Genomic DNA, 25,299 nt, shown 5'->3' with positions numbered 1-25,299 from the left:
CAGAGACGGATCTTGCCACTTTCGAATACTGAGTCCCCATCTCAGTCATCAGCAGTCTCTGCTGTTCAGTGCTGGTTCCAGTTGCACTGCATACCGCTCCCCCACTTAACACTTGTGGAAGAGATTAAATGGTAGGTTCTTTCATATTGGTGAATGTCCATGGTCTGGAGATCAGCTGAGTGTTTCCATCTCCTGCAGCCTACTCCACCATCGGTGCTTGCAGGGTTGCATTCAAATTATAAATTGCCTCCTTCCCGGTGCGCCGTGGAGTATGTGAGTGGTGCATGATGGAGGCCTATCCAACTCCTCTGCTGCAACAAGGTCGAGGTCTGGATGGAGGTTAGGGACAGCTGGAGCTGCCGCCTGCGCCCTCTGCACCGGTAGCAGCTGAGTGTCCTGCTGGTCATCACACTGCACCGCTGCTGGCTGTAGTTGTCCTCTCGGTGGAGCTGAGTCCAGATCAGGGTCTAGTCGGACACACTGAGACTTGGAGATTAGTTCAATCCCTACCTTCTGTAAACTGTCCCTGATATTCACTTCAGTTAACCAAAATTCACACGCTCCAGTACAAATATCCCTACATTTCTTTTTTCCTTCTAATTTGTCCTCACTAACTCGTTCCTCTCTAACTCTACACTTACTATCACTTATTAACATATACTGAACATTAAGAAAAGAAAGTGGATTAGCATTATCCTTATCTTTCTTTTCTTTGCCAATGTTTAAACCCATTTCTCTAATAGGTTGTCTCAGCAGTTTTAACATAACTCTTATTTATCAATTTAAACTCCCCATTTGTTCAACAAAATACAAAATTTGGAGGACCAAAGTTATGCTGATATGGGAAAAGACATTTAGAAATTCCCTAATTTATTTTAATCCGTTCTTTTTAATTTACTTTTGTTAAAAATGTGTTGTTAGGATTTTAATTTTAGGATTTAAGTCTTAACCTCAAAAAGCCAATTACACCCCTAATATACTTAAGTTTACTTAAATGTACTTACCTTTGGGGATTGAGAACTTCTCTTAAAGCAGATTCATCGCAGTGTCGAGATGATCCTGGCTCAGGTCTCAGTCCTTCAGTCCCAGTCACATCTCCAGTGCAAAACTCTATTTACTATATTATATCATAGTTTGTTAAATCATGAACTCGACGTCAGAACCCAATATAACAAGTGTATTAAAATCAACAAACACTCCGTATATTCCTATTATTATATCTTGTATATATCCATACTCCTTAACTCTGTGACCTCCTCTCAGATCACCAACCTGCTTATTCTAATACCATACTCATTAGTTCCCAATTAACTATGTGACCTTCTCTAAGATCACTAAGAGGCTTATTCTATATTAACTCTGTGGTCTCCAAGACCACCCGTGATCTCCAAGATCACCCGAAGCTTCCTTGATTCTACATCGGTTCCAAACCTTGCCATGCCGACACGTCTGTCACTCACCCTGTGAGAGAACCGTTTCCCTTCTGAATTTGTCTTCCCAGAAAGACAGTGTCTTTGTGCTAATTGGTCCGCTGGATCAGAGCAGTGAGAGCACTCTTTGGTTCTCAGGCATCAGGCCCTCACGTCTCTACCTTCTTTTGTCAGGGAGGTTGAGGTCAGAGTCCCAGACTCCCTGCGCAGCTTTACCTTTCAGCCCTGAGATCCAGAGTGTCTTCTCACAAGAGTGATCCTGCCGACAACACCAAAATTGTGGTGGCAATTTCTGTGAAACAAGCACAAAGTCAAACACTTCTTTCTGAAAGTTAAATTCAGCATCTGCAGATGGACTCATCAGTACACATCACCTGAATGACATGCACAAATGAGCAAAGAACATAGGAGAATCAGTGTTCCTATAACTCGCAGCCCCCTCCCACTAAGCATGCAAAGGTATTTATTACCCTCCTGTAGTTTCTCTCAGTGGAGGAGATATCCTGTCCATTTGTTTACATGTTCTGTGGATGACCCCCCTGTGAGACCCCAGGTGTGAGATCCCAATAAGAGATACCAAGAGATACCATAAAGTTGTGGTTTCTCAAGGCCATAAAACTCAAGTCTCTTAAGCCACCATCATAAACCTTAAGGTTACCCTTTTAGATTAACAATTTGGTCAACTCTTTGGTCAGTCATTCACATACATACATCATGCAATTAAACATACACAAATGTAAAAATTTCCATTACAGGAGCAATGTAAGCCATGCTTCAGCATAAGGTCATATATCGTCTGGGGCTCAGTGCATCGCACTGTGATCATGTTGGTGGCAGACCCAGGTGGCAACACTACCAGGCTGTGGGGTTCCTGTCAGGGTGACATGAAACAAACAAACGATTTGTAGAAAAGGAGTATATAAACTTTTTGAGAAAAAAAAAAGTTTAAGAGAGGATGTGCTCAGTACTTACATGTCTGCAGGATAGCTTAAACATCATCCTATGGTCTGCAACGGTCAGCTCTTTTCTTAGGGTCCGACTGCACGCTTTCACCAATGCTACTGTCTTCATGACATTTTCGTAGAAGCTAACTCCTGGCTGAATCTCAGTGTATGTGACACTATATTGGTTGACAATTTCAGTCAATGGTTGTTTATCTGTCAACAATAACTCAAAAGCTCCAGAGCCCAATAGATTAAATGTCGGGTCTGCCCATAGCTTCTTCATTGTAGAGAACACTTTGGCTATATAGCTCCAAACACCAGCGCTGGATAGGTAAGCGCAAATAACTCTCAAATGCTGGGTCTCATTTTCTGTACAGTTCCACCTGCTCATGTACCACCAAGACCTGATGTGGGTTAATTGATGTTAGGCTGTGGCACACGGCACCATCGGACAACCACTGTCATGTACTCCATCATTTTAAAGCTTGTCGAGCAGACAGAGATCTGTTTCTGAGGAGAAACCAAGCACAGAATGATCTCTTCTGCTTTTATGCACTGATGAGGACCTTAAAATGTCCGTACAGATCTGAATCATCCCACTTCATAAATTTATCCAAACACCCCTTGTTTGTCTCACCAAGGTTTCTCATTTTTTTAAACAAAAGGTGGTTGGATAAATGAAAAAACATCTGGTTGGATATTGTGGTGGCAATTTCTGTGTCTCTTAAGCCACCATCATAAACCTTAAGGTTACCCTTTTTAGATTAACAATTTGGTCAACCATTGTCCGCTCATGCAATTAAATGTAATTTCCATTACAGGTTAAAACACATAGGAGAATGTAACAAACTTCAGGAGCTTGAAGTACCATTGTAATCTTTTTTTTTTAATTTTAACTGAATTTTGGAGAAGAAGATTGTCCTCAACTAGATGCATTGGATAATCCATAGTAGAAAACAGGAGAGCTGACAGAGAGCTTTTTCTTGCAGCATTCAATTCCATTGCCATCTTCTCCTGAGCCCCCTGTGCCTCGACAGCAACGGCAGCTGCCATCTCTTCCAGAGCCTCCTGTGTCTGGACAGCAGCGACAGTGTCAGCTGCCATCTCTTCCAGAGCCTCCTGTGTCTGGACAGCAGCGACAGTGTCAGCTGCCATCTCTTCCAGAGCCTCCTGTATCTGGACAGCAGCGACAATGTCAGCTGCCATCTCTTCCAGAGCCTCCTGTGTCTGGACAGGGAGAAGGAACTCTGTCTCCTGAAGCCCCGTAAATCACCTTTCCTTTGCCACATGAACACAGACACATTAGAAGACAGATACAAACGGAGGCTCAGAGGTAGGTGTTTGTGTGTTTGCATTAATGTGTGTGATACTTACAATAATTCAACAGGAGCCAGCCTCACCTCCAGGTGTTTGGTCAGCTTCACTGCTGGCACATTGTTGAACTGGAGACAAGAACAGACACAAAATAAGAGATAAGACAACCTGCATCATCTGTGTCATCTGTCCCCTTGGTGTCAGAGAGTTAAAACCACAACCTGTTAGTTATAATAGTTTTCATCCAGGATTGTATCAGTGCCTCATCCATAAGCAAGTCATACACTATACTGAGCCTTTATAATCAGTATCAAAGTCCCCGTCTCTTCTCTGCCCACTTAAATACTTCTTATACATCCAGTAATGAAATGTAACAGAATACTTTATATTAACAAAAGTAAAAGTAAAGTCACATTATTAAAACCTACTCTACTATAAGAAAAGTAGGTCATTAAAATATTTGCATAAATACATTTGGTCAGAAGTATAAATGCATGTATATCTGCATGTATATCTGTATGTATGTATATGTATATATATATATATATAGTATTTTTATAAACGCGATTTTAATTTTATTTTGGTAAATCATTTGTTTTATTATATTTCTAATATCTATTTGGTATGTATCATAATGCATATCAACAATGAAATGGTGTCTTTCTTGTTTTGCACAAGTTAAATCTGGGTATATAGATGTGTCATGATGTCAAGAATTATAGTTAGAGAACAGTTTTAGAAGTGTGGTCATAGACACAGCTGGATGAGGTTTGTGTGACACAGAGTCTCAAACCTACAAAGCAAAGACACATACTCTCTTTTCAACGTTGGGGTCAACGACTGCACAGTCAGGAGTTTCGAGCTCAGCAACAGCGTTTAGTGTCTGTTCCGTCTTCGAAAGCTTGACATACGGCATGTCATCATCCTGCTAGCTCTCACATTTTCTCTTTCTGTGGAAAAACAGAAAAAACACAGAAAGCATGAATTACCAATGTTTAAAACTGTGAGGAAAGAAAAGAACAAGAAAGCATCTCAATCAAAGAAATATAAATTCATGACAGAAAAGGTGATTGTGAACTAGTCAGGCAGACTTACTGTGAGTGGCGGTTGTTCACGGGAAAAGGAAGTCTGTCTCCTGGAGCCCCGTAAACCCCCTTTCCTTTGCTACATAAACACAATCAGACACATAAGAAGACAAATAGAAACAGTAGCTCAGAGGTGTGTTTGTGTGTGTTTGCATTAATGTGTGCGATACTTACAATAATCCAACAGGAGCCAGTCTCACCTCCAGGTGATTGGTCAGCTTCCCTGATGGCACATTGTTGAACTGGAGACAAGAACAGACACAAAATAAGAGATAAGACAACCTGCATCCTCTGTGTCATCTGTCCCCTTGGTGTCAGAGAGTTAAAACCACCACCACACACATTTATACCTAACCCAGCCTTGTATAATCTCTGTCCTGATCTTAATATTGTCCTCCTGAACATGATGAACCAAAGATGAATAATATCTGTAACCTGTAGTTGCTCTGTGGTGTTTCCCAGAACTCTAAAGCACAGCACTATCACTGACACCACTGATTCTTTAATCAACCACAGAAGAAATCAATCATGCACAGTTTTTACAATATAATGAAAGAAGAATTTCTTCGTGCCAAACGGGAAGTTTCTACCAATGTAAACGTTTCTATACTCGGTCAGGTTCACTACTCTGAGTACTCATGAATTACCCCCTCCTCCATAAATAAGTATCTTTCTTGATACAGGTATTGATAAAGTTCCTCTGAATTGCTCTCTAACCTATAGTTAGTACCTTACCTGTGTCTGGATGTGAGGCCCTGCCTGGCTGAACACGGGGCCTGACTGCAGGACACTTGCTGCTGGTGGTTTATGGCAGCAGCCAGTTCACCATTGGGTTTCAGGAGGATGCTGCTCCAAGCTGAGAGGTGATGCTATTGGGGGGGGGTCCTCATCAGAACCAGTCCAGTTGAACATGTCATGCCATTCCTGAGCAGGGACATCTTGAGGAAGTGGATGGTTATTTGTGCCCTCTGACAATTTGTTGACCACTGCCCAGACCATGTCCAACAACTCTTTGTCGTCCATCTCCTCCAAAGTAAGGTCACTTTCTGCCCTCAGGTCCATACAATTCTGGTGTGTAGCCGTCCATTTCATTGTTGTTCTTCTGTGACATTGATGAGAAACTGGGTTTGAGACACTGCAACAAGCTTACATGCTGATAAATACAAATGACTGAACCAATGTATTATGAAATAAAACTATACAAGTGTAACCCTTCTGAGAGGAAAAGAGAATAGTACTGAAAAATAGTAACTAGGTTCAATAAGCAGTGAAATCAGAAGTTCTAAGATCGACTATGGAGCCCAGGATTGATCAAACGATGACGCAGGAATGAGACAAACTCAGTATACTCTTTAAGAAACAATAACGCTTCCCTATCTATTACAGGATGGGAAGGATGAATAAAAACATCAATCACACAAATTATCACAACTCTTACCCGGGTAAGTATAGAAAATAAAATATAAAATAAAGTTTTGCAGCTGCGTTTTTTCTAAAGTTCAGTTCACCTGTTTTCAGTCACTGTTCAGTCAACACCGTGAAGGTGGAAAATCAGTCCCACCGCACTGTTGCGTGGATGGTGTGTGTGTGTGTGTGTATGTGAAGTGTAAAAGGATTCAGGTTCCATGGTGTAGTATCTCCAAGTATCCTCCGGGGTCTGGCTCGCCATCAAACTTTGACCTACGATAAGTTGGATCAGAGCATTCATCTTAATTTTCTCAAATCTCAAAAAATGAATTATAGTACATTAATCATGTTAAATCTACATAAACTCTTTATCAATAGAGAATAGGCCTGGTCCGATAATCAATAAATCAATTACTCGCACGATAAATTAAAATGAACTCGATAATTTTTCCGGCCTCGATTTATTGCCATGTGCATGCGCGATTTTTTTCTTACTCCCTCGTTTAGATAATACAGAGGTTTGAAATTGTGAATAATTATCACTTGATTGACACGTGACTTCACTGTTAGCTCATCACTCTGGCTGTTAGCCTGTGGTCTGCTCGGCTTCACCTGAGCTAACAGGCTAATCCCCGTCACCGAACGCGACCGGGTCTGGGGAGGAGTTTTCACTCACATGTGAATATTATCGTTTGTTGTTCGGCTGATTGTCCTGACGGAGAAGTGTCTGTGGTGTGTAAAGTACTGCCTTTTATTTACGTGTCAGTAGTGATGAGCAGGTATCATTGTCTCTGTACCTGGCTGGTTAGCTTAGCTCCGCTAACCTCCAGGCAACATACCAGCAGTAATGGCAATGCTAACTGGAGCGGCATGACATGAAGCGGTTCACACAGCGGAGAGAGGAGCGTTAGAGTTTATGGTGATAAATCTTTTAAACTGAAGGCGACTGTGTGTTTAGTGAATGAGCTCCACCAAGTTAGATATTTAACGTTATGTAAAGTTGTTCAGCTCCCCAACCTATTTGGCTTGACTACGTTACTGTGGGTAACTTCAGTAATAATGTTTTATTAGATTATTGGTTCCGAAATAACGTTAGTGCAGCTGCTGCAGTGTGAAACTTGTTGAGCTGGACTTTATTTATGAATGAACAGTTTACCTACCAGGTATAGACCTGTTTTCATAACTTACTAACAGTTAAAGCAAATGATACCATATTCAAATACATAGTTGAATATCCACAGAATATAAGGACATAGACTTTGTTTGAAAGTAACACTTATCTCTGCAATAATGCCATACTTTTATGTTTCCTGTCATTTTATTAGGGACGGACGAACCTGAGGGACACAGCTGTGCTGACCGTGTTCTGTCTCTTATGGCAAAAAAGAAAATACTTTTTATCTAAAGTTTATCAAATCAGAAAGTAAAAGATGAACATTGTTGTGATAACAGTGTTCATTTTACCAACCATAATGGATATAGAAATTGACTCAATATTATCATGTTGACCAGCCTGAAGCTGCCGATCTCCACCTTGTTGCTGCTGCCACAGTGGATTCAGAGGACATCAGGTGTTGCAGTGCTTCATGTAATGAAATGAAAAAAGTCACGTTAAAGGATGTTTTATGCTGAAATCATTGTCATATCTGTAGATATTAAGGAACAGAGGAGAAACACGATTATTTACAGATACTGTACAATACAATAGCCTACAATAATTTTTACACATGTAATATGAGCTGTGTTAAGCAGCCAAGACTGGTACTTATAGTTTATTCTGTGTTCAGCAGGTGGAAGCACCACAGATTTCAGACAAACTGATGTACTAAAAAAAGTAAACATTGTACAAAAAAATGTCTTTCTACTAGGGCTGGGCAAAACGATTATTTTTGTAATCGATTAATCTAGCAAATATGTCGATGCATCGATTAATCTAACGATTAATTTTTCAATTCGATTCAATTTCGATTCGATTAGCGATTATTTTCCCATAATTTGACCTATATAGCAATTTACATATGCTAATTTATGTATCTCAATGAAAAAACACAAATTTCTTCATTCCAATACATTTTTATTGCTCTTAATTACAAATTCCAAAATAAAATTCAAGTAATGAATACAGTAGTGCAATCTGATACCACCATAGCAAGTGGCCTCATGTCTTTCACAATCATAGATAGGATGCTCTCAGTCAGTACAGCAGCCTCCTGGGGGGTGCAGGGGGTTGTTTTTTTCTTCTGAAAGTAGTCCTCCACACTTTTCTGCTTATTCCTGAAAACATAAATCTCACACACAACGCACAGATTAATAAAAATAATTTAAAAAAATATTAATTATATATAAATAATACAAATAATAATAATAATAGTAGGATTTTAATATATCCTAATTATACTGTCTATTACCATCGTTTAAATCAGCAAGTAATCAAATCCTATGTGTGTAGTTGAGCTGTCACGGCATGACAGTGACCAATTACAAAATGAAAATTACAAAAAAGAAATTACAAAACAACAATGTATGTAGTACAGGACTAAAGTGCAAAACAAAGCAGGCAGACAAAAAAAAAAAAAAAACAAAACAAACAAAATTCAGAAATAAAAACCAACAAAACAAAGAGCAGCTTATATCAGTTTTGAGTTTGAGGAGGGTGTGTATGTGAGTGAGTGGGTGTGCGTGCATGTGTACGTGGGGGTGTTTGGATGAATGACAGGGTACGTTATGATGTTTAATGTTATAATACGGTATTAAAATGTGACGACTCATTGCGTAATATAATATGTACAACAAAACAAACAAGAAAAGAAAAAAAAGTTACTTAAAACTTACTGTGTTTTTTCATCTGCACAAGCTGCTCCTGGATGCCGCCTTTTGAGGTGCTGGTGCATAGCCGTCGTGCTTTTATGATAGGCCATTTCCATTTTACAAAGACGACAAACAACAGAGTCGCTCCCTTTCACTGTAAAATAGTCCCATACCTTCGAAATACGTGTTCTTTTTTTGCTGAGTTCAGCTTCAGCTGACTCACTGGCGTTGCTGCTGCCGCTACTCGCTGCCGCCATTTTTTGTTTTGGTCGGACGACGCATCGACGTACAGTTTTTGCGTCAACGTATTTTTTGCGTCGACGTAATCGATGACGTCAACGCGTCGCCCCAGCCCTACTTTCTACCACATCTGTAATAACCGAATGAGCAAGGTGAGCCCATCAACACGGACGAGCCAGTTCAAAAGTGGTGGCAACAAAAAAAAGCAACACAACAAACTCGCATGCCCACCTAAAGCACAACCACCCGACCCAGTGTTCCCAGCTGGGGAAAAAAAAGTGCACCTCAAGATGCAGAGCCTTCGTCCCGAAAGTCAACACTCACTGAGGCGTTTGGTCGACAAAGTTAATATAAATGGAGCAAAAATGGTAGTTCGCTGCATCGCAAAAGAAATGCTGCCCTTTAGTACAGTTGAAAAGCCAGCATTGAGAGAGATGCTGCAAACGTTTGACAGACAGAACGAATTGCCTGAGAGAAAATACATGTCACAAACGGCCTAAATGTTCAATATTTATTGAAGTGCTGTTTTGTTAATCGAGACTTGATAAGCCATTTTATTTATTATCTATTTAGGATATTTCAATGTTCCTGAAATTACAATTACGATGGTAAAAATCACTGAAAAATAAAAGTTTATTGTATTTGAAAGGGTGTGCATTATTATGATATATTATCATGTTGACAATAATATCATTTATCGGCAATAATTCGTGGGACAATATATCGTCCAGCAAAATTTGTTATCGTCCCACGACTAATAGAGAATAACAATTTTACTCAATTACTGTTGCAACATGCTATCACAATGTTCAGTAATAAAATAAGCAACACTCAAAATATCACATTATGTTATTGAAATAATCTTCCTCACTCCAAATCAACAGTATCAAAATATCCTGTGCTCTTTACATCGTAATTAGCACATAAAACAATATCAATCATCTAGAAAGAAAAATATGTAATGTGCACAGCTAAAAAATATGGCTGGATGAGCTTAGAATGCACAAATAAGGTGCTAAACACACACATAATACAGCTCTATGTGCAACAAAGGAGCAAACAAATGTCTCACAATGCACCTTTAAAATGTCGGATCAGGGCTTCAGCATTAATGTGTGGTGTGTCGTAGTGTGTCTCTCTCGCGCCAATCAGCACCGGAGTTAGTGCTCTGATGTTAGCTCCTATGCTAACGGTTTAACTCATTGCATTAGCTATTAGCCTAGCACATCAAGACGGCCGCTCACCGATGCGTTTCTCTTCCCGAGAGGTTCCTCCGACTGTGCTCACACAGGTCCTGGTCGTCCCGGGAGATTTCTTCGGCAGCTTTTCCGAGTCTGATCCACTTTTCTTGTTTTATCTTCCTATGGTGAGTGTCTGTTTAATACGCCTTGCTCTCTCTCTTCCCGGCAACTTCAGAGGAAGTGAACCTGCTCCGATCAGCTCAATGGGCGGGGCTTCTTTTCTGATTGGGTGACAGACCGTCTCCAACCCGTCTCCTTCAAACTAAAACTCTCTATAAATTATTTTATTATGGTTCTATCTCTCCTTTTAGATAAACATCTGTTTTTTATTATTAACCAAAACGTAGTATTAATGAATTGATTTTTCCACCATGAATTTCACTTGTCTTCATTCAATCAACTAATTTATTGTTTTTAATACAGATTTTTAACCTGGGTTACACAAGAATCTAATACTTTTATTTAGAAGCTGTTTTGTTGTGATATTTTTTCACTGTGATTTTGAGCTAAATGGAGATATGGACACTTCCTATGCTTCTATATACTATATACTATACATCCACTGTCATGATTACACCTGATTTCTTTGGAACTATGTTCTTTCAGATACGAATAAAAAAATCCATTCTATAGTTATCTTACAGGATCACATAACTGCCTCGTCCATAAGCAACTCATATACTTTACTGGGCCATTATAATAAGTCTCTATACTCAGTCAGGTTCACTACTCTGAGTAATCATGAATTACGACCTCCTCCATTAAAGTTCCTCTGAATCGCTCTCTAACCTATAGTTAGTACCTTACCTGTGTCTGGTTGTGAGGCCCTGCCTGGCTGAACACGGGGCCTGACTGCAGGACCAGCTCTGTCTCCCATCTAGCCCTAATGTAATCAGTTGAAGCACTCGTACAGTCTCTGAGGTTTTCATATAACACAGATACCACCTTGATTTTTGACCCATTATATACTCGCATTAGTACATCTATCACTCCGTTTAATATTTTTGCACTCCCTATTTCCCTTATAATATAATCCCTTAGCTGTAGTTATCTAAAAAAATATCCTAAATTTTTAATCCATACATTTCTCTAAGGTCCTGAAAAGACATGTTGTTTCCATTCTTTAGTATTGTACACATGGCAGTGATTCCCTTCCTCTCCCAGTTTCTGTATGTCAGGTCACTCAAGTTTGGCTTGAATCTTTCATCATATGCAATCCAGCTCAACAATCTCACTTTCTTTTCCAATCTATGCCTTTTATTGAAATCAGCCCAGATAGTCAGTGTGTGGGAGGTTATTGGATCTATTGAACCCTTTAGTGTTTTTATCAATGTAATGTTGCCCAAAAGGGATTGCACTGGTTTGTTAGCCACCCTCATCTCAATCTCTTTCCATTTGGAGTTATAATGCTTGTCACACCACTTGACCAAGTTGTGCTGCCTCATAATAATCCTTTAAATTTGGGAGTGCCATACCCCCCCGATTCTTAGCCAGTTGTAGCGTGCTATATTTTATTCTTGGTTTTTTACCACTCCAAATGAACCTCGATATCAATTTGTTTTAAATCTTTCTAACGGTATCTTGACAGTAAGGGACTGGAAGAAATACAACAGCCTCAGGAAAATGTTCATTTTAATAATGTCAATCTTTGAACTGAACTCCAGTGATATGGTCGACCATTTCTCAATATCCTCTTAATTTGTATATGAATCTGATCACAATGAAAACATGGCTGGAATTATCTTCTGAAGATGGCTTATCTGTTTTGTTAGGGTTACCCCAAGATATTTTATGCTTTCTGAGTTCCATTTCCATTTATAAGCATTTGTAATTTCTTGGGAAGGGGTATAATTAAAAGCCAGAATCTGTGTTTTATTCACATTTGTTTTATATCATGAGTGGTCTCTGTATATCCTTATATACTTAAATGTGTTAGGCTTGTATCAGGTCTTTCTAAATATATTATTACATCGTCTGCAAACAGACTTATTACATGTTTTGGTTTTTTAATATGTATTCCCTTTATTGCCTCACACTGTCTTATAGCCTGCGCCAGAGGTTCAATGTATAAGTCAAAGAGGAGAGGGGACAGGCGACATCCTTGGCGTGTTCCCCTCTGTAGCTTTATGCTTTTTGTTAGACTACCATTCATTTTTATTCTAGCTATAGCATTCTGGTATATTGTATTGATGCATTTAATGGCTTCTTTGTTAAATCCAAAACATTCTAATGTTAAATATACCAATATCCAATTTACGCCATCAAAAGCCTTTTCGCCATCAAGACTCAGCAATATAGCCTTAGTTTCCTTCATTTGTATCGAGTTTACTATTTGCAGGGTCCTTCTTATGTTATCTAATGTTTGTCGTCCTGTAGTAAATCCAGTTTGGTCCTCGTCAATTAATTCTGTCATGAAATTCTGATATCTCCTTGCTATAATTGATTTGTATATGTTGTAATCTACATTGAGCATAGAAATGGGTCTGTAATTGTTACAATATTCTGCGTCTTTACCCTCCAGATATGATTGCTTCATTACATGAGGGTGGCAATCTACCTTCCTTAAGGGCAGTGGCGGTTCTACATTGAGTTACTCCCCGGGCGAGGGGTGTTATATAAAGTAGAGTAATGTGTATAGTCTTTTTCCTTCGGATGCAGTTCACGCCATACATCAAACAGTCTATGTTCCTTCAACGACATGTTTACAAATATAGATATATGTGTCTTATTTCTTTTTATACTTGTTGTGTCTACCCTATGATCCATTATCATATTAAAATCACCAGCACATATCACTATACCTTCAGATTTTAAGGCCATGACTGGGAATAATGATTTAAAGAATTGTTTAGTACTCTCTGGAGGGGCATATACATTAATTAACGTAACCATCTCTTCCTCTAGTTTCCCCTTCACTATAATATATCATCCTTCTGTATCCTTGATTTCTTTTAGACATTCAAATTTAGTTGAGTTTTGTATAAGTATTGCCACACCTCTTTTGTTCCTTTGTTTACAAGTACTGTAATAGGTGTTTCTAAAACCAAATTTCTTCAGCTTTTCATGCTCTTCCTGGGAAAGGTGTGTTTCCTGCATGAAGATAACTTGAGCCTTAAGTTTTCTCATTTTCAAAATTATCTTAGTCCTTTTAATTGGATTATTTAACCCATTAACATTTAACGACACTAACGATATGCTGTTCATTTATAGCTTTGGAAAATGGCATTATACTCCATGATATATATATATATATATATATTATATACCATGAGAACAAACAATAGCCCAAAGAACATTGAGCAACTCAGCAATAAAAAAAAAATCGAACTAAGAATACAACAGTAGGCACTTGCCCCCCACGTTTCCCCCGTGGGTTGAGGGGAAATTCAGATGAAATATGGGGGCCCCTCCTTAGTGAGGTCCATTCTTGTTATCCAGATTCTCTTGAGCATCTGTCTCATTAATTCAATTCAATTCAATTTTTTTTATATAGTGCCAATTCATAATTTACATTATCTCAAGGCACTTTACATTTAAAAGTCAAGACCTTAAAACAATATTAACGTAGAGAAACCCAACAGTTCCCACAATGAGCAAGCACTGTGGGGAGGAAAAACTCCCTCATTAACAGGGAGAAACCTCTGGCAGAACCAGGCTCAATGTGGGCGGTCATCTGCCTCGACCGGTTGGGGTGAGGAAAGAAAAGTAAGGGGGGAGGAAAGGAGAGATGGGTGGAAAGCGGGGGAGAGAAGAGAGAGATAACAATAACAATGTAGTGATCTACAACAGGATTATATATATTAATGAATTACTGAGTTATTGTAATTAATGATAAAAATGGTGATGGTAGTTGTTGTTGTCCTGCAGTCCCGGTGCCAGAGTTATCTGAAACGAGAGAGAGAGAAGAGCCAGAGGGACTATGGGAGGAAAAAGTGACACTTTGACATGATGACATGTTAAAATAAATAAATAAATAAATAAACAGGTGTGGGGGGGCAGAGAGACAGAGAGACAGAGGGAAGTGATGAAGTGCTCAGTGCATAATGGGAGTTCCCCCAGCAGTCTAAACCTATAGCAGCACAACTAAGGGATGGTTCAGGACTCACCTGATCCAGCCCTAACTATAGGCTTTGTCAAAGAGGAAGGTTTTTAGTTTTACTTTAAATGCTGGGACAGTGTCTGCCTCCCGAACCCAGATTGGGAGCTGGTTCCATAGGAGAGGAGCCTGATAGCTAAAAGTTCTACCTCCTGCTCTACTCTTACAGACTCTTGGAACCACTAGAGAGCCTGTGTTTTGGGAATTAAGTGATCATTACAGCTCACACATACAGCGTCCGATCAGTCCTAACAGTGAAGACTGAAGACCTATATACAATCTCTTAGACTATTTGTCTTCAGTGTCTAACATGTGTTATCTTTCACTTACTTATTCATTTAGATGCACTTACATACTTTATTTGTCCATTCCTCGGTATTTCTGTAGTTTATGTTTTGCTCGTGTTGCGGTGTCCTCTTTGTTTCCTACCTGTTGCCATGGCCATGTCCCAGTGTATCCTCATTCTGGCCATAGGTGTCTAGAAACGGATTCCTCTCTCTTTTAAAACTTTCTTAATTCCCGCGTACTCCTTTCTTTTCTGAATTATTTCCGTGGAATAGTCACATTATTGGAAATAGTATTAGTTAGGTGATAAGTTGCAACATCATGTCCCAATTGGAGATTAGCCGTGCTGCACTGCTGCTGTGCCTGTGGAACAAAGAAGAAATGAACAATTAAGCCACAGTATCACTAATTCCAGCTCTGTCCAACAATCCATATATAATAGCTCCAAAGACTCCTGGAAGAGAAATTGTCCTACCCTGAAGAGCAGTCATCCACAGGAGGAAAACACAAAAGGTGGCCACCTCACAGCCCCAGTGGTGTGACTACTCTTGGAGATTCTCCCATCACAGTGTCCTCTCCATGCAGTCTCTCTGAATCTTCATCTGACGTGGCTGGCTGGAGGGGTGCGTTGACCAGTTCACATGTGAGAACAAAGCCTTTGCAGGGACTGGAGAATATGCTCTGCCTTTTGGGTGAGGATAAATCAATATTTAGGCGGAAAAAATGGATGCGACTAAAGAGGAAGATGGAGAGCCCGTCATCAGTAGCGATCACTTAAATAACGTTGACTGTTGTGCTGTGCTCCACGAGGAGTCAAAATAATGTTATTATTCATGACTTTGCCTCACACAGAGCACCAAAAATGTTGTGATTATGTACTTTCCCTTGCGCGGGGTACGATTATGTACTTTCCTTCATGCGGGGCACCATTAAATGGTGTGCTTTTGGGCATTCAATAAATGTGGCTATCAGAGAAATATTAAATATTAATATTAAAAATATTAATATTAAACTGATAAAGGATAAATCGGGGCACCACCCTTCAAAGGAAGGGAAACGATAGCCAATTTAAGAAATAAGTCTTACTGACTACAAATTTGGAACTCTGATTAATAATTAAATAAATAACTATAACCAAAATTACCACATCAATAGCTAGCAAAGTGGAAGGATATGGAGTTATTGACAGTGTAGAGGTTGGCAAAATTCACACTTATGCAACATTAATGAAGATGGAGTTGTGAGACCATGTGGCTGAGATCAAATGTATGTGTTAAGTTTGTGGAAATGAGTTTGTGAGGTGTTGGTGCCAGGTTAAAGAAAGTAGTTAGATGCATGCAAAGAAACTGATCAGTATAACAGAACTAACATTAACTTTCGAATGACATATTACCAAATATCACAACAACACAATTCAAACTTATAAACATCACATGAAATAGAAATAGGACTAAACAGTCCTTTGCTTAGCCTAGCGTAATAATAGAGCCCAGTTGTGTTACCCGTCCATGAAAAAGAGGGAAAGTTCCTTTTTGGATGTGCTGTTTGAAGTCGAGTGAAGTGGTCTTGTTGGTTTGTGGCTCCTGTTGTGCATCTGGTGGTCAGACCTTGTGTCGTGGCCAATTGTGCTGAAGTTCTTAGGCAGGCTCTCGCGTCACTGCCTTTGGAAGGTTTTAGCAGTCTGCTCCAGGCAGGCCTGCTGGAAGTTGAGGAGCTTGTGTAGGGAGGAAGTCTCCCTGGCTGGGAGAGCAGGGCCAGAACCTACTCCACCAGGAGCGGTCAGCAGGGGAAGAGGCAGAACAGAGAAGAGAGCTAGGAAACTTGGCTTATATTGGCCTTGTGACCTCATGGGTCATGGGGCACACAGTGACCAATAGTGGTTGAGAGTTGTCTTCTGGAGCAGTTTTACCACCTATATGTGAAGATGAAGAACCCTGGGAGACTGAGTTCTGGAAGCTCTCCTTTGTCTCCAGAGCAAAGGAGACATGCGGTCAGGCTTTTGACTACACATGTAGGCCCAACTATGGTTCACAGATACCAGGTCCCAACATGACATTATGGCTTCATTGAATGAAAATGTATTTAACTTATCTCGATGTGCTTCTTCAGGTTGGACGGGGAGTTTTTGAATGCCAATATTTCAGTCACTCTCTGTAGGCATAACAGGCACTTAATCTGGTAGGAAGAATCTTTCACTCCAACGTACGAAAATATTTCTTGAAAATACGGTAACGTGTAACGTTATCTTCATCACCACCACGGAGTTCACCAAGTTCGTCACTTTAGTCGAGATGCTCGTCATCTGCTACTGGAGCATGAACGTAAGCAGCAGAGCCGGCAGCAAGTGCTTCCATGATGGCATCAATAATGTGACATGCCCGTGTAGTAAAATTTCTGTTCATTACACTGTGTCACATATGAATGTCACTATGTACCTTTAATCTGCACTGCAAACTGAGGAGTGATTATAACATAAATTGCTAATGATTACAATAAGTTTAAGACAGATATTACGAATCATCAAACGAATCAAACAATATACTCTATGTGTAACAATCAGTATGTAGTGTATGTATAACTTGTGTGAAGAATTGATAATCTTTTTTTTTTTTAAAGGCAGTCTGACAAGAATGAAATATAATGGTGTAAAATCAGAGACAAATATCTTTTAAAAAAATAGTAAATGGTTTGGACAGATATAAATAGACTTTTGGACACCACCAACGAATGTGTTGTGTAGTGTATATGAAAAAAGACGCTAACAGGCAAGCTAATTCAGAGGAACAAACTTCACTCTTTCTTATTCAGGTACCAGTCACAGTCACTCTCTTCTTCATGGGGTACATCGAGTGACACTGCCACCCACTGGCATAATATATATTGCAGGCACACGTATATACTACAAAAAGTTTACGGCATTACGTCACCAACTCAAATTTCTTCTGATTTTAATTTGTAGTTAAAGGCAGTCTGACAAGAATGAAATATAATGGTGTAAAATCAGAGACAAATATCTTTTAAAAAAATAGAGACAAATATCTTTTAAAAAAATAGTAAATGGTTTGGACAGATATAAATGGTTTGGACAGATATAAATAGACTTTTGGACACCACCAACGAATGTGTTGTGTAGTGTATATGAAAAAAGACGCTAACAGGCAAGCTAATTCAGAGGAACAAACTTCACTCTTTCTTATTCAGGTACCAGTCACAGTCACTCTCTTCTTCATGGGGTACATCGAGTGACACTGCCACCCACTGGCATAATATATATTGCAGGCACACGTATATACTACAAAAAGTTTACGGCATTACGTCACCAACTCAAATTTCTTCTGATTTTAATTTGTAGTAATGAGTAACGAAGATGGTTAGGAGAAATGTCTTGGAGTAAAAGTACACATTTTACTTAGGAAATATAGTGGAGTAAAAGTGAAAGTTGTCAGAAATAAAAATAACAAAGTAAAGGACAGATATGTGAAATTTCTACTTAAGTAGAAATGTAAAGAAGTATTTGTACTTCGTTACATTACAACACTGGGTAAGGTCAGCTCAGGTGCTGTTGGATGGGCGCTGCTGACTACTTCCAACACTGTGGTTTTCTCAACCCCAGAGCGTGGCGGATTCTCTTCCAGAGTGAAGTCTTCTTTGGTTTCTCAGGGAGAACACTGGAGAGAGACTTCTCCTCAGTGACATCATCCTTACTCTCTCCATTGAGCTCCCGACTGGAAACATCAGCTTCATGACAGTGGCAGACCACATTGTAAGAAGCTTTGAGCTTCATCAGCTCTTCTTGGAGAACCTTCTTCTCCTGGAGCTCAGTGTTGAACTTCTCCTGGTTGGTAGTCTGATTTTGACAGACCTCATGATAAGAATCTCTGAGCTTCATCAGCTCTTCTTGGAGAACGTTCTTTTCCTGCTTCTCCTCCTGGAGCTCAGTGTAGAACTTCTCCTGGTTGGTAGTCTGATTCAGACAGACCTCATGATAAGAAGCTCTGAGCTTCATCAGCTCTTCTTGAAGCGCATTATTCTCATCCTGAAGCAGATCGCTGGTTTGAGTCTCCTTGTCCATGGAGTCAATCTTTTGGCTGTGAGCTTGCCTTTCCTCCATCTCTGTCACCACAAGCTCAACCCTGCTCAAATCCCTTTTCAAAAGGGCCACCTTCTCCTTCAGAGCCACATTGTCCTCTTCCAGAGCCTTCACCTTGTTGCTTTGTACAGCCAGTTTGCCATTGTGGGCTTTAGAGTGAGCTGTCATTTTGTCCTTCTCCCGAATCAGAAGCTCATCGTTCTGTTTGAGCTTCTCTTCCAGAGCCTTCACCTTGTTGCTCTGTACAGCAAGTTCAGCCAGTTTACCATTGTGGGCTTTAGAGTGAGCTGTCATTTTCTCCTTCTCCCGAATCAGAAGCTCATCGTTCTGTTTGAGCTTCTCTTCCAGAGCCTTCACCTTGTTGCTCTGTACAGCAAGTTCAGCCAGTTTACCATTGTGGGCTTTAGAGTGAGCTGTCATTTTCTCCTTCTCCCTAATCAGAAGCTCATCGTTCTGTTTGAGCTTCTCTTCCAGAGCCTTCACCTTGTTGCTCTGTACAGCCAGTTCAGCCAGTTTACCATTGTGGGCTTTAGAGTGAGCTGTCATTTTCTCCTTCTCCCTCATCAGAAGCTCATCGTTCTGTTTGAGCTTCTCTTCCAGAGCCTTCACCTTGTTGCTCTGTACAGCCAATTCAGCCAGTTTGCCAGTGTAGGCTTTAGAGTGAGCTGTCATTTTGTCCTGCTCCCTCATCAGAATCTCATCGTTCTGTTTGAGCTTCTCTTCCAGAGCCTTCACCTTGTTGCTCTGTACAGCCAGTTCAGCCAGTTTGCCATTGTGGGCTTTAGAGTGAGCTGTCATTTTCTCCTTCTCCCTCATCAGAAGCTCATCGTTCTCTTTGAGCTTCTCTTCCAGAGCCTTCACCTTGTTGCTCTGTACAGCCAGTTCAGCCAGGACACCAATGTGGGCTTTAGAGCGAGCTGTCATTTTCTCCTGCTCCCTTATCAGAAGCTCATCATTCAGTTTGAGCTTCTCTTTCAGAGCCTTAATCTCAGACTGCATTGTTCCACATGTCTGAAAAATGGAAACATGGAATTCATTATTAAAAGACCTGAACCTGAACATACATTTCTAAAAAAAAAAAATTCTTACCAGGATGTCCATTTTGGTAAAGGGGGATTTGTAGTTATGAGAGCAGTGTCTTCTTGATGAACTTTTACTGAACAAATCAGCGGTTGTCTCCGTAGGCAGGATTGTTGTCTTCACTAATGAGGACTGTGGTCTTCTCAGTTGACGGTCTGTTATTTTCACAAGCTAATAACTTGAAGCAAGGGAACTTGTTATTTATGTTTGGTAGTTCAGAGGACCAAAGAAATATCCTTTAATGTCTAGAGTTTTTGGTTCTTTGATTGGATTTGATAAGGATTTGCAGGCCAGCAATCCCTTTGATGGATGGCCCCTCATCAATCATCAAAGAAGATTTTAAGAAGCAACCGTTTCCATGGCAATTTTTATAACTGCACAACATGGCGGCCCCTGGGGGTTTATCAGGTTGACTTCTATATGATGCACATCACTGCGGAGCATACACAAATCCTGAGCTAGGCGGCTACTATACACATGTTGCACTGATAGCTACAGTGATCCCTGTCTGAGACTGAGGTTAGTCTCTAGACCAAATGAAGAAAATCAATCAAGGATTTCACATCCATTAGATAATGTGTGATATGCTTGAGGGAATAAATGAAATATGCTATGAAGTGTTAAATTAAGTATGTAGATATGTACATAAGCATCAACAAAATATAAGTCTATGTGTCAGTAAGCACATAGTGTGAAATCTTAACAGCACAAGCATTATAAAATAAATGTAGTAGGATGAAAATAAAATAATGAAAATGGAAAACACTGTAGAGCAGCTGTAGTCAACTACTTTACCATCACCGGAAAGTGGGTACATTTTTGCAAACTAATTTTTGCATTGTGTGTCACTGAGAGCATGGGGAATTGTGCATTTCTGCAGCATGTTTGGATTCGTGTTTGTAAAAAATGTGTGTGTGTGTTTGTGTGTCAGGAAAGTGTGAACCTTGATGCGGGCTGGTTTCTAAAACTGATGCGAAATAATTGAGAGGATGTATATTTACATGTTGATCTATGTGATTTTAGTGTGTGAGAGCTATTGATGCACAACACAGGCACTGACATTCTGTGATTAAGCATTGTATTGTTGTGTGTTGTTCATGTGTTCAATGTGATTTGACACTGCAAATAAAGGTTTCATATTTTAATTTCATTCATAGATTCATGGCTATTGAGCAGTGCTTTGTGAGTGTTGGTCGAATACTGTCACTGGCATAAAATATTAATGAAAATGCATATTATTAATATTTGTATGTGTGTATATTAAATCAATACAATTGTCAATGCTTCTGCATATGTGTTTGACTGTTTCCATTTAACTTAATTTACTATGTTCCACTTAATACTGGGCTAAAAGGATTTTTTTATGTAATATTTATGTCTTTGTTATTCACATTAGTCATCCAATCATTACTGATTTGATGATATAGAGCTCAATCTGAATGCAGACAATTATTTCTTCAATGCAAAATATATTTTAAAAATCTTGCCTCCATTTGTTTACATATGATAATGAACAAAAATAATAACCAACAGATTTGACACATCTCACACAATTCATTGACCCTCAGCATCCAGCCCTTCATCAGCCGTGAGTGTGGCACATTATGTCATTCTTTGTCGTATATGGTCATCAATAATTTAATAATAATTTATCTCAGACTCCCTCTCCGGAATCGAACCCTGAATCCCCGTTACCTGTGGTCATTGTAGGCACAAAAAGTACCATTGAAAGTTGATAGGGCAGACATTCGAATGAGACGTCGCCACCACGAGGGCCAGCGATCAGTTCGAGGTCATCTAGTGTCACCAAAGCAGCCGGGGCACCACGGGTCTGATAAATGCACACGTCCCCGAAGGTCAGCGCCCGTTGGGGAAGCCGAGAGCGGGCGGGGAGTGGAGTTTGGTTGGGGGGGTGGGATTTTGCGGAAGTTATTTTGCAAAAGGGGTAAGAACTCGTACATCGCCTGGTACACTGGCGCTGACAAGTAGAAACATTTTGCTTAATTTTGCCTTTATACACCAAATTAAAGATTAGACTCTCCTCTTCCCAACAATATCAGCTTTCCACCCTAGCACAAACTGGCTGCTAGTAATCAGACATTTAGTGTGGTCCATTTCAGGCAGCTTTCGGAGCTGGGTCAGAAGTCAAACTTCTTTCACTTACAATGTTTGAACACTGCTGCTAATGTGTTTAAACATGTTTAGGCATGTGCAGGAATGTGTTTAATTAGTTGTAACTTCATAAAAAAGGACTTTATGGCAAGTAATTACATATCGTCACAACCTCACTCAGTCTGAGAATCATCATCACTGGTGGTGCACTTTTCAGCTTGAGTAAATTATCTGTTAATCTCAGGCAGGTCTCTCAATACAGCAAAACAATTCTTTACAAACTACTTTTCTTTCAATGGTCTTTTTATTAATGATAAAATACATATAAGACAATCAATGCACAGGAAAAAAGTTTTTTAGATTTTTCGTACAACATCCATAACACAAAACAATCCCTTGTCAAAACATCCGGACATGGACATACTTAAACATCTACTGACAAAAAAATGAAAATAGACAGAATAATAATAATAATAATAAAAAATAAAAAAATTACAACCACGCTTGGAAAGATAAAAGATTAATAAATTTAACAACTGAAAAAAGCACAGCACAGACACCACCAAAAAAAGGTGAAATACATGAAAAATAGATACATAAATAAAATAGATAATGAACATTTAAAAAATTTAAAAATAAAAAAAATAAAAAGGGGGGGGGGGGGGGGGGGGGGGGGGGGGCTACTCAAAAATTATTGTTGAAGGTTTTTCATAAAATACCAAGAAGGGGCGCCATATTCTGTAGAATTTGTTTTCTGATCCCCGAATAGTGTATCTAATCTTCTCTAGATTCATGCAGGATATCATGTCTCTGAGCCAATGTGAACAGCAAGGAGGAGCTGGGTCCTTCCACTTAAGTGAAATAGCTCGTCGGGCTAGTAAAGAGGCAAAAGCAAGAAAGTTGAGCATAGCTTTATGTAAGTTCAAATCTGGAGCAATGCCAAAAATACCAGTCAAGGGATTGGGCTCAATTCGATGATGGAGGATATCTGATAACGCATGGAAAACCAATGTCCAAAAGTTACCTAAAGAGGGACATGTCCAATACATGTGGTAGAGTGAGGCAGGTGCGCCTTTACATTTATCACATGTAGTGTCGACATCAGGATACATTCGCGCTAATTTGGTTTTTGATATGTGGATTCGATGCACTACTTTAAATTGTAAAAGTGCATGTCAAGAACACATAGAAGAGGAGTGTATCCGATCAAGCACCGAGTCCCATGTGTCCTCTGTAAAGGTGTAATTTAGGTCTTGCTCCCAAGCAGTTCTTATAGTTGCCACTGAAGAGCAGTGCAGTTTGGAAATAAGGTTATATAGATTGGACAAGATACCTTTAGAGGTGGGGTTAACAGAAAGAAATGGCTGACGTGCTGACGTATTGCGGTGAGCGTATTGTGTCACTTCCGGTGTTAGCTACTGTGTGTTGTATCGGTCTCTTCTCCTCTTCGTCTCTCACTGTACCCTTTCACATCCTAATCATTTACGCTAATTCTGAGTTGCTTTCATAGTTGTGCTATCTTGACTTGTCGCTCGTACACCCCCTTGTCTCAGCGACTCGTTGATAAAACCACTGTGAGCTACACACTACCCGTTAGCTAAAGCAATTTAGCATTAGCAGCTAACGATGGCTTCTCCCTCTCACTCCCCTGCTCTCTCCTGCTCAGTGTGTTTGATGTTCAGTCACCCTTCTGCCTCCTTTAGCGATAACGATACATGTGTTAAATGTAGCTTATTTGCCAGGATGGAGGCGAGGATGAGCCTTTTAGAGTACCATGGAGAGTAGATCGTGTAGCGATGTAGTTAGACAGTCCCCAGTAGCCGGTGCGAGCCACATAGCTGTAGCTTCTCCAGCCCCCCCAGCAGTTCCCGAGCAGCCGGGAAGACAGGTGGGTTGGGTGACTGTGCGAAACAAGAAGCGTAGCCCTAAACCGAAGCCCCAGGTTCACCACCAACCCGTTCACGTGTCAAATAAATTTTCCCCACTCAGCGACACACCCGCTGAGAAACAAACTCTGGTTATTGGCGACTCTATTCTAAGGAACGTGAAGTTAGCGACACCAGCGACCACAGTTAAATGTATTTAACTGTGGTATGTATGTATACAGGGCCAGAGCGGGCGACGTAGAGTCCTATTTAAAACTGCTGGCTAAGGGTAAGCGTAAATACAGTAAGATTATTATTCACGTCGGCAGTAATGACCTCCGACTACGTCAGTCGGAGATCACAAAAATCAATATTGATTCGGTGTGTACATATGCAAAGACAATGTCGGACTCCTTTCACCGCTGGCTGTCGAGGTGGTGTCCAGATAACAACGTGGGCTTCGTTAACAATTGGAAAACTTTTTGGGGGAAACCTGGTCTGATTAGGAGAGACTGTATTCATCCCACTTGGGATGGAGCAGCTCTCATATCTAGAAACATGACGACATTTGTTAGAATGTCCACACCGTGACAATCCAGTGTTGAGACCAGGAGGCAGAGTCGCAGTCTTACACGCTTCTCTGCACCTCTATTCAAACAGTCACCATCACAATGTCCTATAGAAACTGTGTCTGCCACCCGACCACCTAATTTCTTTAAATCAAAAGTACACAGGAGAGGGGTGATACACTCAAACTTAGTCGAAATTAACACAGCCAAACCATCAGCTAAAAACATAACTATAAAATGCGCTTTATTAAATATCAGGTCACTAAATTCAAAATCTTTACTCATAAATGATCTCATTACTGATCATCAAATAGATTTATTATGCTTAACCGAAACTTGGCTACAAGACGGAGAATATGTAGGTTTAAATGAAGCGACGCCCCCAACCCACTCTAATACTCACATTCCTCGGAACACAGGCAGAGGTGGAGGGGTTGCAGCAATCTTTAAATCTGATCTATCTATCAACCCCCGACCAAAAGAGAGTTATAACTCTTTCGAAAATCTTAGAACCAGCCTCGTCCACCCAAGCCTGACGTCACATAAACCAATTAATATAGTCATCATTTATCGTCCACCCGCCCCTTACTCTGAATTCCTATCTGAATTCTCTGAATTTTTATCAGAACTAGTCCTTAAAACAGATCAAATCATTATAGCCGGTGATTTCAATATTCATGTAGATGTTGCCAATGACAGCTTTAGTTCAGCATTTAAATCAATAATAGACTCG

The 25,299-nt window shown here is 40.0% G+C and overlaps 1 protein-coding gene and 1 long non-coding RNA gene across 2 annotated transcripts; both read right to left on the bottom strand.

Moving 5' to 3' along the window:
- Nucleotides 1-4,514: 4,514 nt before the first annotated feature.
- LOC138405321 (uncharacterized) lies at nucleotides 4,515-6,954 on the bottom strand. The gene is made up of 4 exons (XR_011239039.1): nucleotides 5,509-6,954; nucleotides 4,948-5,015; nucleotides 4,784-4,852; nucleotides 4,515-4,638 (listed from the first exon to the last, which is right to left on the bottom strand). It is a non-coding gene; the product is annotated as an uncharacterized lncRNA (long non-coding RNA).
- An 11,063-nt stretch (nucleotides 6,955-18,017) lies between these two features.
- On the bottom strand, nucleotides 18,018-20,211 carry LOC138405294 (golgin subfamily A member 6-like protein 25). Its single transcript, XM_069512882.1, has 2 exons — nucleotides 19,676-20,211; nucleotides 18,018-19,549 (listed from the first exon to the last, which is right to left on the bottom strand). The coding sequence occupies exons 1-2, from the start codon at nucleotides 20,000-20,002 to the stop codon at nucleotides 18,431-18,433; spliced, it is 1,446 nt and encodes a 481-aa protein (XP_069368983.1). The 5' UTR covers nucleotides 20,003-20,211; the 3' UTR covers nucleotides 18,018-18,430.
- Between the last annotated feature and the right edge of the window lie 5,088 nt (nucleotides 20,212-25,299).

This window comes from Paralichthys olivaceus, chromosome 17 (assembly GCF_024713975.1).
Source record: "Paralichthys olivaceus isolate ysfri-2021 chromosome 17, ASM2471397v2, whole genome shotgun sequence".
Lineage (NCBI taxonomy): Eukaryota > Metazoa > Chordata > Actinopteri > Pleuronectiformes > Paralichthyidae > Paralichthys > Paralichthys olivaceus.
This window is presented reverse-complemented; position numbering and strand designations above follow the sequence as displayed.